The sequence below is a fragment of the Xyrauchen texanus genome, chromosome 20 (assembly GCF_025860055.1).
Source record: "Xyrauchen texanus isolate HMW12.3.18 chromosome 20, RBS_HiC_50CHRs, whole genome shotgun sequence".
Taxonomy (NCBI): domain Eukaryota; kingdom Metazoa; phylum Chordata; class Actinopteri; order Cypriniformes; family Catostomidae; genus Xyrauchen; species Xyrauchen texanus.
The window spans coordinates 36447973-36462974 of record NC_068295.1 but is presented as its reverse complement, the minus strand read 5'-3'; the positions used below and the strand labels follow the sequence as shown (position 1 = coordinate 36462974).

The following is a 15002-nucleotide window of genomic DNA, read 5'->3' as shown; positions in this document are numbered from 1 at the left end:
ATGATAAACTTAAACAAAAGACACAAACACACATGACGGTCAGTTGACCGTAAACAAACTCTCGTCGCACCACCTTCCGCAGTAGGCCTTTATCCCTCTCGGAGGCTTAATTAGCCGGATAAGGGACCGGGTGTGCATAATCACGACCCGGCCCCGCCCTCCGCCCTGTCACAGTTTCTAAACACAGTGAGAGCAAAGCAACAAAATGCCATTAATCTGTGCTTAATACCTTATTTTTATAAAAGGACAAAACATCTACACAGATGTGCAAGCAGGTGGCCTCAAATGCACTTTTAGTTGGACATTAGCTCTGGTCACCGTAGGACATTTTTCGCACCAGTTTGCCATTTGGCATTCATAGTTCTTTTGCTTGTGTGACATCATTCATACACAAATTCAGTATTCACCATGTTTCTTCTTTTGGATTCACTAGCCGACATCATTAAAGTAGCATGACTTTGCTAGATACTGTTTTTACAGCTAAAGTGTACAACTGTAATTAAGCAGCATAAAGCTGTCCAATTACATACTATCTACTGTTGTTGAAATTAATAGCTAAGTTCCCAGCATGCACTGTGGCATGAAGAAATTAAATGGATTATTTACTTTATGCTGATTTATTTTGTATTTATTTTTGTTGCAGTCAAAGTTACTTGTATTTTAATGTTCAGTTTTTACTTTTTTGCGTAAAAGTATGTTTGTTAATTGTCACCAATGTTGTGTTTTGTATGCCGAGTGTTGATATCTGTGTGTGTCTTGTCAACAATGCTGTATGTTTATCAAAAACATCCAACACTCAATTTACTGATATCATTTTGCCGAAATATCCTTTACTGTGTGTCCTTTACCTTTTATATGCAATGTATCACTATTGCCCATACAGTATAGTGTCATTTGAAGGATAGGATCAGATATTCAGTCTGACCTAAGATCCAAGTAGCACAGTGCAACAACTTGTGTTTTACTAAAGCGCAAATGCTTATGGGTATTTCACCATTATAACACACAATGCAGTGCTTTACTGTTATTTTACTATGCACAGGTTTTTTATTTCCCCTCATAAATATATACTGTTCAATCCTGGCAACATTTTACATTTAACATACATTGCTTCAAAGATTGACATATACTTTTTATAATTTGACTTCTCATTAAACAGACAAGTGAAGTCTGGTGTGAGATGATAAAGAACAGAGGAGATGGTCAGAAACATCATGAACACTAACCATGTGCCACAAACTTCAATTTTCATGGTGGCTTTAAAATATATGGATCAAAATGTCACTAGCTTTCACCAAGATGATATGATGCTTTTTAATTTTCATCAAACAACAGCTATTTACTGTAAAACTAGTCACTTCACAGTGAGCCCGAAATCTACCAAAATCCAAAAATTTTAACAGCAAACTATTGTATTTAAGAATCACTGTAGATTGCTGTAGGAATTTGGCTGTACATTTACAGAATGTATTTTACAGTGTAGAGTTTTAATATATTAAATACAATTATATATATATATATATATATATATATATATATATATATATATATATAAATTCAATATTTTGATTCAACCATATGGGGGCAAGATACACATGAATATAAATACATAGATAAACCAGCTGGTTAATTATGCAAATAAAACCATTGGCAGGTTAGGTCATTTTGTTCAACCAGTGAGAGACAGGGGAAGTGTTCACAAAACCTTTTTTTTTTTAAATATTATTTGTGCCATTCCATTTGGTGATGCTAGTGGCACAGAAATTATACACCTGACTTTAATAGATGCATACCATTGTCTGAATATTTATAAAACGTAATTTCCAATATTATTGTTATGCTTTATTATGCATGTTGCTTTATTATTAGTATGCTTCCTTGGTTTAGATGAAATTGGACACACACTAGTATTTGAACTTTGATTGGTGAAGTAGTTCATGTCTTACTGTAGTCTGCTGTTAATATACACAGTAAGTGTGCTAACTGTATTATCAGCCGTATTGTTCAATGCAGATAAAGGACTGTACTTAGTAATCACTGCTTCAATTTAACAATGCATTCTTAATTACCATCAAAGGATACTGAAGATGCACTGGAATGATGAGCTGCTGGAGAAAATATATTTCCTAAAATATGAATGTGTGACATTCCTGCATAATCTTCATAACTACAGCAGAAATGCATATTGACTTGTGAAGTGGGCTTGAGTAAATTCCAGAGGGGATCAGCGCACAAAGCGCCCACGGCATTGCTGACGAAACGAAAACCGCTTTGTTGAACGCATCCACCCATTGTGCAAAAAAAAGTATTTTATTCAAAGCTTATGTTGGTGTGGCTCTTTTTTAATTAATCTGATCAGGCAAATCAGTCCAACTGAACACATGAGTCATTGGTCTGAATCATGAACTGAATCAGTCAGACAACTCACTTCCTCACTGAATCACCTCAGATTGCTCACTCACTCAACTAAACCAATATTTATTATATTTGACTTAAACATTTCATTTAAAAGGATAATTTGTAAGCAAGTGAAGCTTAAATGAGTCTAATTACTAACTAGTTATTCATATGAAAATGTATTGGCAAATACAAATATTTGCAACATGGTTTTGTTGTCATAAATTTTATTGTAATTTAAAAAGAAAGAAAAAAACATATTGTAAGTGTTTGTATTTAGGTAAAACTTTACAATAAAGTTCTATTTGTTAATATTAGTGAATTAATTAAGTATCATGAGCTAACAATGAACAATATATATTTTGACAGCATTTATTCATTCATTTATAACATCTTTGTTAATGCTAGTTAATAAAAATACAATTGTTCATTGTTAGTTCATCGCTAATAGTACATTTACTCATGTAAACATATCCTACTTTTGATTTTTAATATTTATTAGTATATATTGAAATGAACATCAAACAAGATTAATAAATGCTGTAGAAGTATTTTTCATTGTTAGTTCATGTTAACACTTTAAGCTCAGGTGGGCTTATTCTTATGTACAAATATTATGCTTTATTTGTTTGGAGAGGCTTTTGAACACTAGGAGACATTTTCATTCACTAGGATCAATTCTATTTGTAATGCTATAACCTTTGTTATTGATTTGTCGTATCAACACAAAAATTGTCTCAGTTACAGGTGACATGATTGGAAACAAAACAAAAGCATTTTTTTGGAGCCACCTTGTTTATACAGAGATATTGTCACGAACCCCGCTCCCTCGCTCCGCCCCCTCGAGCTTCCATGCTCGTTCCGCCCCCTCGAGCTTCCACGCTCGTTCCGCCCCCTCGAGCTCGCACGCTCGTTTTGCTCCCTCGAGCTTCCACGCTCGTTTTGCTCCTACGAGCTCTCATGCTCGTAGCAGGTCTCCCTCCTCGGGCTCACATGCCCGCTCCCAATGGCCAGAACATTATGACCACCTGCACTTGTCTCTATCACCCCTTTATTCGTTTCAACTGCACTCGTCTCATCACCTTTCATTGTTTACACCTGCACCTTCCCCTATAAATACCACAGCACATCCGTTTCACGGTTGTTGGTTATTGTATTTAGTTTCCCGTGTCTTTGCCCCCCGCTAGTCTCGTCTAGTTCTGAAACTCCTCTCGTTTACCCCTTAGCTTGCCAGCTCCCCTTGTTCCCCTGTCTTTTGCTCCCTCTAGTCCCGTCTCGCTGATCCTGTTTACCCCGGCTTTGACCCTCGCTCCCCTCTACTACTCTCCCGGATTTGCCCCCTTTACTCTCTCCGATTCCCCGGCTTCGACCTCTCGCTCCCCTTGACTACTCTTCACTGGATTTGCCCGTTTGTACTTTTGCCTGCTTTTATTGTTACAATAAAAGCAGTTTTTGACTTACATTGTGACTGTCTCATCTTGTGTGTGTGTGTCCGGGTTACAGATATATAACGTCAAAACAGAAAAAAGTACATTTGTGGCTCAAGTTTTCAATCTATATCATTAAAACATTTGAAAAGTTTTCTTTACAAAGATACCAAACACATGAACCTCCTTGTTTTTTTTTTATTATTAGTAATATTTGTTTTTGTTTTATGCCTTTAATTTTGGGTGTGCCACTGAAACATAAAATCTTTAAAAACACACTCAGAACTAATGTTAACAAATAGAGAATTATTGTAAAGTGTTAACAGTATTTTTGTAATAAATAATTTCAAGGAAAAAATACATAAATAAAATATATATATATAAACAGTATCTTGTAAATATGTTGGGAAAAAAGTTTGGATTATTGTTCAGTATGTTGTTTTGCAGCTCCAATTTTTGGGGTCATGGTTGAGTGAAACAAAAAGAATAGAACAAAATGTGATGAGGTGTGCTATTTAAGATGTTATAGTTTAACATGTTACAATTTTATCCAAATATGCAAAGGGGATTTCAAATAAAGAATTGATAACTCTTGTTATCAAAATTAAATAATAGTAATAATAAAATTACATGTCAATCACTGGGAAACAAAGAAGAAAATATGAAAATGTAGTAACCGGTGGAATAAAATCACATACTTATAATCAGAGTATTAATCTGAGTATTGTGCAGGATCACTGGGGGAGATGAAAAGAAAACAATAAACAACAAAAAGGATCATTTAAAGTTGTCAACATTCTTCATGTTGATATGCTGATCAAAGTCAGTGCAAAAACTGCCCAACACAAAAAAGGAATGAATCTGTTGCAAGAACTTTGTCATAAAAATGGAAATCTATTTGGAAAACTGGTAGATCCGATTAAGTAAAGTCATTTTTCAAAGAAAGCTGCAGCTTACAGCAGCAGTAATTGGATTTAAAATCGTTAAGATATCTACTTCAATGTAATTTAAGTTTTTGGTCTGACAGATCTAAAATAATTAACTACCAAACATATTTAAAGATCAATATGTTTTGTAGTCAAGTCAAACCTTTTAGATGTCTAGTTACATTTCTATACAATTACATCAGCAGACATCACTAACCTTTTCAAAAATGAAACCATTTAAAAGAGAGAAAAAAAGAAGCTGTTCAAAGTTGTTTTCATTTGGCCTTTCTCAAGACACATCAAGCCTGGTTCATTCACACAGAATATCCCAGCGGTGGATGACTTTCACATTTCCCATCCATTAGTTTCTCGACAAACCCAGCGAGAAGATGAAAAGCCCCGTAGCGACACTGGATGCATAATACATGACCATTCAAACTGCATTACACTGTGCCTACAGCACACACACACAATTCCTAATTTAAAACTGTAGCATTTGGATTACTGTATAAAGAGCAATTAAAAAACATTTTCTTTTCGAGCATGCTTGAGTGTCTAGAGCATAGAGACAGAAAATTCAAATAGGGGACACTGGGGCTTATTGTCACACAATGGGGAAGTTGTCACTAGGGATGTAAATGACTGATAACTCAGTAACTATACAAATTGAAACTGAATTACACAATTGTTTATATATATATATATATATATATATATATATATATATATATATATATATATATATATATATATATACATATGCATAGCTTGCCTGGACCAGAAATATATACATTTCTGGTCGGGGCAATTTGCGACATGTGTTAGGCTATGTAAAGTTGTTGTATTTTATACCTTTTATTAATTAAAATATCTGTTGGCCAAAACAATGCTTTGATATGCACTCACTGAGTACTTGTAACACTATGGTCTTATTAAAGTGCCCGACATGGTCTTCTGCTGTTGTTGCCCATCCGTCTCAAGATGTGACACATTGTGCATTCTGAAATGCTATTCTGCTCACTACAATTGTACAGAGTGATTATCTGAGTTACCATAGCCTTTCTGTCAGCTCGAACCATTCTGGTCATTCTCTGTTGATCTCTGTCATCAACAAGGCGTTTCCATCCACAGAACTGCCGCTCACTGGATGTTTTATGTTTTGGGACCATTTTGAGTAAATTCTAGAGACTGTTGTGAGTGAAAATCCCAGGAGATCAGCAGTTACAGAAATACTCAAAGCAACCCGTGTGATACCAACAATCATGCCACGGTCCAAATCATTGAGATCACATTTTTTCCCCATACTGGTAGTTGATGTGAACGTAAACTGATGCTCCTGAACCGTATTTGCATGATTTTATTCACTGCACTGCTGCCACATGATTGGCTTATTAGATAATCGCATGAATAAACAGGTGTACAGGCCTTCCTAATAAAGTGCTCAGTGAGTGTATCAGATGAGTGCATAATAGAGAAATATAACTGTATTTTTAGAACAAATTTCATTATACCTTGCATTTGTAAAGTTTTCATCCACAGTTTTATCAAAGATCTTATTAATGAAGTCTTGACTTGATGTGGTCTACATTGTTTAACTGGTGTTTGTGTTCTACTGATTGCTGATTACAGCATTAATTGAAGCCCCAAATTAGACAAAAAATTTAAAGAAACCAATTAAAAGCTCGGCAATCTTGTAATTTACTCTTTCACCTCTGAAATCAAGTGGAAGTCTGTAAACCTGTGATCTGTTTTAAAGACTATGAGGTACTAACTTATTTTTCAAAAGCTGCAAAGCTCACAGCAAATTGCTTTCTCCATGAGTCAATCTTACACAAACCCGCGATGTAATTAACTTTTTAACTTATTAACCTTTTTAACCACCTATTTTAAAGTGTAGCTTTGACATACATTTACCATACATGGTATTATTATATTAACAAAACTGAGCGCAATTAAATCAATTTAAAATGAACTCATTATTAACTCATTATTAACTCATTAATAGTGTAATAACCTAAAACCTACTCTGTAAATAATCCTTGTCTACAAGTGCTTTAAGAGTGAAGTGTGTAATTTCTATTCCACTAGCAGCACTGAATTGCAACTAAATATGTTGGAGCTGCCTGATGGGGGATGACATAACAACATTGGCTCAATAAATTGTGTGAGTTTGGGGTGGGACTATCTGTTTATCCAAGCAATGGTAGACAAGGGGAGTGCTTGAATTTTTTTTGATATCATTAATGTTTTGCAATTCTGTGTGGTTTCATCTTTAACATCTTTGAACACAGATAGATATATAGATATTTAATAAGCATATTGGACATAATCAAACCTATCACTATGCTTAAAACAAACAATAATTAACACCTTTGATATTTCCCTTTATGTGTATCTACATCGATTATAGCACATTTTAGCAAGCTGATTAAAGCAAACTGTTGCCCTGAGCAGGTATTATAAAACTGTATTGATTTGTTTTTTACCTCATGATAAAAACAGATTTGAAACAATGTGAATATCTGTTTTTGTTGTTGATAGGCTTAGTAAATGGATTTTAGAGAATTGATTTTGGTGTAGGCTTAGATTTTAAGAGCAGGCTGAGAAAGATTTTCTATATTTTTCAGACAGAGAAATACAGAGTTGTGGGTGTTGAGTCGTGATGTGCTGTGTGAAAGAGAAAGAGCGAGACAGAGAAAAACAGACAGAAAGAGAGAGAGAGAGAGAGAGAGAGAGAGAGAGAGAGAGAGGAGGGCATACATTTCCTCTAAAGTCAGTGTAAAGATGTTTTTGCATTGTGATATTATTTTCATGACATTTTAGCACCCATACCCCGCCACCCCACCCCATTGTCATTGCCATAATGGCAAAAAAAATATTAATTAATTTTTTTTTATAATCAATAACAATTTAGCATTTAAATTGTAAATTATTTACACAGCATGGTACTATCTGTTGTACTGTCTTCATTGTAGAATTTCAGTACTGAGCATCTAATGAGAATCACCATTGAGAATAATCAAATGAAAGGATGCATTATGACAATGAAAAATTGGGGGGTAATGTTCTTAATTGTTAATGCCATAATCCAAAACCATATTAATGGTCCTAAAAAAATTTGCTAAATATGCTAAATATATTTTCTTCTGTCTTTTTTTTTTTTCTTTGAATTTTTGGGTGACCTGTGGCATGTTTTCATATGATTCACCCACAGACTATGAAAGATGAATCCACAAACACTCACTTATTAAATTTCCAGCTGGCTGCAACACAGTCATGTTCATAATTTTACTGTTCAAAAAATAAAAAATAAAAAATAAAAAAATATATATATATGTTTCACATTAAGTCATAATTTTCTCAACATTATGTTGTTCCAAACCAATATTCCTTTTTATCTTCTGTGGAGCATGGAAAGGGACATCAGGCAGAACGTTAGTCTCAGTCAACATTCACTTTTATTATATGGAAGAATAAAAAAAGTAACAAAGTCATATGGTTTATAACAACATGGTGGTGAGAAAATTATTACAGAATTTTCATTTCTGGGCAAATGAACTCAAATACATTGGGGAAATGTGTGAAATATTGCAATTATCATTTCTGTTTTGAGCAATTCCCTTTTGAATGACCTCTCTCTCAGCATGGCTTCTGTAAGCAATCTCTCTTTCTTCTCAAGAGCATTGCAGTAAGCTATAAATACACTTGACACTGCAACACGCTATACTCACCTTTATGAAACAATCTGGTATAACTGCATGGGGAATTCTTATTCCATTTCTTTCCTTACTGCCCACATGAGATAGACAAATGTAAAGGGATATTTGCCTGGATATTGTTTGCAATGCTCAATGTGTGATTGCCATGTGTCTACAGATCACCCTGTTCTGATTTGAGTCCATGTCTTTGTTTCCAAACATGAGGTAGCACAGGAATATCAGCTATAACCAGACACATGTATGTTGAAAATAAAAATTAGAAATCTGTAAGAGTGATATAATACACAACAAATATATATATATAGAAACCACAATAGTATATATATATACTATATTTTATGTATATCTTATGTATATTTATATACATATATCATTGTGCTTTCAATTCACTGCCATTTGCATTCCATTCAATGAAGTCTGATGTAATAGCTTTGGGAGACCACAAGGCGGCGACATAACATTTATTGAAGGCGGTAGCAGCATATCAAACATGTTGAGGAGTTTACAGGTTAGTGTATGAAACTGGTGTAATTATGCAAACAGAACAATTAGAAATGACTACGTTTTTATGCAATTTCTCTGTATGTAGCCTTGAAACACTTTAACAAAGTTGTGCTGAGAAATACCTTTGAAAAGACAAAGACTATTGTACAACGAGCAGCCCTATTTATGTCTAAAAACATCCTGATATATATATAGATAAGCTTCTGGAACATTTTCTGATTATCTATACGTATCGATCCCAAGTCAACTATTTAATGAACATTTTATTTTAATTTAATGTATTTTTTTTTTTATCATATTGTGGTTACCTTTTTTTTTTTTTTTTAAATAAATAGGTTATTTTAAATAAATAGGTTATTCCTATTCATAAACACTAAGCCACTTGACCCCAGGTACAGTATTATAGTAAACCACAGGGATTTTAGGTGCTCTGTTTCACGTGATATCCAAGAACACCTTTTAGGTGTGTTGGACATTCATGTCATGTCTAAGAACACCAGTGTAAAATACCAGTGCACAGCCTCTCGTGGCTGGCTGTTTTATCCAGAGATTAAGGTGGACTAGTTAGTGGTTGAGACATTCTCACCTCCTGAGAAAGGTAGAAAGCTGCGATGCCGAGGGGCCAGAAACAGCAGAGCATGGAGAACACACTGACGCCCAGATGGTCCCTCGGGGGCATCATGAGGAAATTGTCCTCACTCTCTGAGTCACTTGAGTACTCACTCTGTAGAAAACACACAAAACACTCAATGAGTCACATGACATCTCTTTCACATCTCTGGTCTTCTTTTTAGGGAAAAAGAACAAGCAATTTATTGCAGTTAACATGAGTAATAATGGTCAGGCTAAAATTACAAGGAGGTCTTCTCCTCTCTTGTTATAGTTGTCAGAAACACATCACATTACATTAAAATAGATCAGAACTGCCGTTTCATGTTGATATCAATAAATTCAGAACGGAGAATTTTTTTTTAGTACATATGCATCAGATGGATACATTTGCTGCATCTCACTGGTTTTCATCTTCATAAACACATAATTGTGTATCCAGATTCCTGCATTCTGCAACTACTTTTATTTGACAATTGATATACCTGGAGTCTAGTTGTGCTTCATCCAGCTGTCAAGAATGGGTCTTGTTACTGGTGTTGTGACAATTTCTGACTCCCTAGTATCCTTATGTTCAATGGTAGGTGTAGGAGTGGGCTTTAGGGATAGGGACCAATAGCCGGTTTTCCACAATTGTGCTAGTGTGAGCCAGGGATAATCAACTGGTCAGCCGGGGCCAGTAGCCTCTGAGTCGGACCTTGAGCCACGAGACCAAAATCAATCTGCATTCCCACCATCAGGCCAATAGCTGAGTAGGTATAGATTCAGGCTGGAGACATCCGAATGGGGGTGGAATCTTAAAAAGAGGGTGGGGTTACTCCAGAAGGGGACAAGGCTACTCCAAAACAGGGTTGCGCCAACTCCAAAAGGGGAGTCACTTCTACTAAGGACAAGTATTGTGTTGTAGCAGCTTGAATATGTTGTAAATGACTGTTGTCTTTTTCACCTTACTTACAGTATGTACAAGGCCATAAACAGCTTGCACAACCTGGCTCTCTTGCCACCGATTTGCACCAAAATGACCCTCAGCATATGTTAATTCAAACAGGCAGGTGCAACTGCTCCACCTGGATGACGCTCTTCTGTGTGTCTTTCTCAAGGAAGAAGGGTGGAAAATATATTGGTTATGCTATAAATCTATAGAGGCTATAAATTTGGATTTATATATACTGATCCTTGTCAGAGTAAATAAGAGTAAATAAATAAACAATAGTTACATTTATTGCCTAATTCCTCACTGGGTAAAACACACATAACATCCTATAGTGCACGTGAATGTGCAGGCAATGGTCAAATGCACTATAGAGTGGACACTGAGAACATTCAACAATGCATTTAAATATATCATATCACAATGAAGCATGTAAATGAACAAAGAATATTTCATTTTCATTTGATTACATCAACTAGGTACACTGCATTAATTCTAAACATGCAAATATAATGAATGTAAAATGAGCAGTTTGATTGCAGAGTTCCTGTCCAACCTCGTCGAAAAACCCTTAGCACACATCTTGCATGCTCTCATTTGCTCAAATTGCCTTTTTCTGTGACATGGAATGTGGCTCTTCTAACCTGCCACATCTTACTCAAAACAGTGTGTCATGTGAAGCAACGTGAGTGGATATGTAATGGTGCAACAGATTGAGAAGTGTGTCTGCATAATAGGAATGTCAAGTGTTCTATTAATTTGATTCCGAAATGAACTTCATAAAGGTCATAACATATTCTTAAGGCTATAAAAGAGAGCCACTGCCCTTTCATTTCTTGAAGGCATAATAGAGTTCTTTGCCAAGATAAGAATGATATAAAAGAACAGCTATGTGCTTGTGGAAGCAATAAGGAAAATTATTATATAAGTCATCGTGTGTGACTGTGTTTTTTCCAGGACGAAGATTAGGCATTAATGTTGTTTTCTGGAATACCCAAAAGAGACATTTAAGTGTGTGTAAAGAGTTATGCAGTGGATGCAGTTTGTAATAATTACCACATGTTGCATGCAGCAGTAACATGCAATGATTTTACATTTTCTAAAGAAATAGATCACACACCCCTATACACCCCCATAAATTTATGTTATTATTTACTCATCTGCTGATTTTGATTTTTTTTACATTTGGGCAAAAGTAGTTTGGAATAATCTTTAAATAATTAACATTTCTTAAAAAAAAAAAATTTTTGGTAAAAAAATATTATTTTTTAAATCTGGTGGTTTAACCAACATGCTATTTATTGTCATTTGATAAAAAAACAAAACATAATAATTAAAACAACAAAAACAAAGATGACCCCTTTAGACCCTCATGACTGCATGTGAAGTTTTTTTTATATCAGATATATTAAATGTTTATGTAAAGACATTGAGATGAAATATTGAAAGACATGAAAAAGACATGACATTTTGTTCATGTCTAATAGAGTACCACCAAGGAAACTTCTTGATATTTGTGTCTAAAAAAAAAATCATAATATTTGTTTATTATTTACTTTGAAAAATATATTTGAAAATTTTTTAAATAAATTAATCATTTGTGTACACTGTCTTCAAAGAGCAAGCAAAGTATTTTAATACCATTGACTTGTAATTTTTTTAAATAAAAATACTGAAAACACTGAAAACCCTAATAAAATGACTTATTAATTGATTAAGTAAACTCGTTCCTTCAGTTGAATAGAGTAATGGCGTCTTCAAAATTGTATAATTGTGCAAAAAAAAGTATTTTATTCAAAGCTTATGTTGGTGTGGCTCTTTTTTAATTAATCTGATCAGGCAAATCAGTCCAACTGAACACATGAGTCATTGGTCTGAATCATGAACTGAATCAGTCAGACAACTCACTTCCTCACTGAATCACCTCAGATTGCTCACTCACTCAACTAAACCAATATTTATTATATTTGACTTAAACATTTCATTTAAAAGGATAATTTGTAAGCAAGTGAAGCTTAAATGAGTCTAATTACTAACTAGTTATTCATATGAAAATGTATTGGCAAATACAAATATTTGCAACATGGTTTTGTTGTCATAAATTTTATTGTAATTTAAAAAGAAAGAAAAAAACATATTGTAAGTGTTTGTATTTAGGTAAAACTTTACAATAAAGTTCTATTTGTTAATATTAGTGAATTAATTAAGTATCATGAGCTAACAATGAACAATATATATTTTGACAGCATTTATTCATTCATTTATAACATCTTTGTTAATGCTAGTTAATAAAAATACAATTGTTCATTGTTAGTTCATCGCTAATAGTACATTTACTCATGTAAACATATCCTACTTTTGATTTTTAATATTTATTAGTATATATTGAAATGAACATCAAACAAGATTAATAAATGCTGTAGAAGTATTTTTCATTGTTAGTTCATGTTAACACTTTAAGCTCAGGTGGGCTTATTCTTATGTACAATTATTATGCTTTATTTGTTTGGAGAGGCTTTTGAACACTAGGAGACATTTTCATTCACTAGGATCAATTCTATTTGTAATGCTATAACCTTTGTTATTGATTTGTCGTATCAACACAAAAATTGTCTCAGTTACAGGTGACATGATTGGAAACAAAACAAAAGCATTTTTTTGGAGCCACCTTGTTTATACAGAGATATTGTCACGAACCCCGCTCCCTCGCTCCGCCCCCTCGAGCTTCCACGCTCGTTCCGCCCCCTCGAGCTCGCACGCTCGTTTTGCTCCCTCGAGCTTCCACGCTCGTTTTGCTCCTACGAGCTCTCATGCTCGTAGCAGGTCTCCCTCCTCGGGCTCACATGCCCGCTCCCAATGGCCAGAACATTATGACCACCTGCACTTGTCTCTATCACCCCTTTATTCGCTTCAACTGCACTCGCCTCATCACCTTTCATTGTTTACACCTGCACCTTCCCCTATAAATACCACAGCACATCCGCTTTCACGGTGGTTGGTAATGTATTTAATTTCCCGTGGCCTTTCCCCCCGCTAGTCTCGTCTAGTTCTGAAACTCCTCTCGTTTACCCCTTAGCTTGCCAGCTCCCCTTGTTCCCCTGTCTTTTGCTCCCTCTAGTCCCGTCTCGCTGATCCTGTTTACCCCGGCTTTGACCCTCGCTCCCCTCTACTACTCTCCCGGATTTGCCCCCTTTTCTTTGTAAAGTTTTCTTTACAAAGATACCAAACACATGAATCTCCTTGTTTTTTTTTATTATTATTAGTAATATTTGTTTTTGTTTTATGCCTTTAATTTTGGGTGTGCCACTGAAACATAAAATCTTTAAAAACACACTCAGAACTAATGTTAACAAATAGAGAATTATTGTAAAGTGTTAACAGTATTTTTGTAATAAATAATTTCAAGGAAAAAATACATAAATAAAATATATATATATAAACAGTATCTTGTAAATATGTTGGGAAAAAAGTTTGGATTATTGTTCAGTATGTTGTTTTGCAGCTCCAATTTTTGGGGTCATGGTTGAGTGAAACAAAAAGAATAGAACAAAATGTGATGAGGTGTGCTATTTAAGATGTTATAGTTTAACATGTTACAATTTTATCCAAATATGCAAAGGGGATTTCAAATAAAGAATTGATAACTCTTGTTATCAAAATTAAATAATAGTAATAATAAAATTACATGTCAATCACTGGGAAACAAAGAAGAAAATATGAAAATGTAGTAACCGGTGGAATAAAATCACATACTTATAATCAGAGTATTAATCTGAGTATTGTGCAGGATCACTGGGGGAGATGAAAAGAAAACAATAATCAACAAAAAGGATCATTTAAAGTTGTCAACATTCTTCATGTTGATATGCTGATCAAAGTCAGTGCAAAAACTGCCCAACACAAAAAAGGAATGAATCTGTTGCAAGAACTTTGTCATAAAAATGGAAATCTATTTGGAAAACTGGTAGATCCGATTAAGTAAAGTCATTTTTCAAAGAAAGCTGCAGCTTACAGCAGCAGTAATTGGATTTAAAATCGTTAAGATATCTACTTCAATGTAATTTAAGTTTTTGGTCTGACAGATCTAAAATAATTAACTACCAAACATATTTAAAGATCAATATGTTTTGTAGTCAAGTCAAACCTTTTAGATGTCTAGTTACATTTCTATACAATTACATCAGCAGACATCACTAACCTTTTCAAAAATGAAACCATTTAAAAGAGAGAAAAAGAAGCTGTTCAAAGTTGTTTTCATTTGGCCTTTCTCAAGACACATCAAGCCTGGTTCATTCACACAGAATATCCCAGCGGTGGATGACTTTCACATTTCCCATCCATTAGTTTCTCGACAAACCCAGCGAGAAGATGAAAAGCCCCAGTAGCGACACTGGATGCATAATACATGACCATTCAAACTGCATTACACTGTGCCTACAGCACACACACACAATTCCTAATTTAAAACTGTAGCATTTGGATTACTGTA

General features: G+C 34.4%; 1 protein-coding gene across 3 annotated transcripts in view; it reads right to left on the bottom strand.

Annotated features, from left to right (window-relative positions):
• The window catches only part of LOC127660349 (synapse differentiation-inducing gene protein 1-like), a 49441-nt gene that overhangs the window by 18458 nt on the left and 15981 nt on the right, over positions 1–15002 (bottom strand). For 2 of the 3 annotated variants that reach the window (XR_007972632.1, XM_052150477.1), the window contains one exon: positions 9560–9697. The exons of the other annotated variant lie outside the window; for it this stretch is intronic. Coding sequence is in view for 1 of the 2 variants with exons in the window: in XM_052150477.1 (XP_052006437.1) it covers positions 9560–9697 (138 nt within the window). In the remaining variant the exon portion in view is untranslated. The remainder of the gene's footprint in view (positions 1–9559; positions 9698–15002) is intronic. 3 annotated transcript variants of the gene reach the window in all.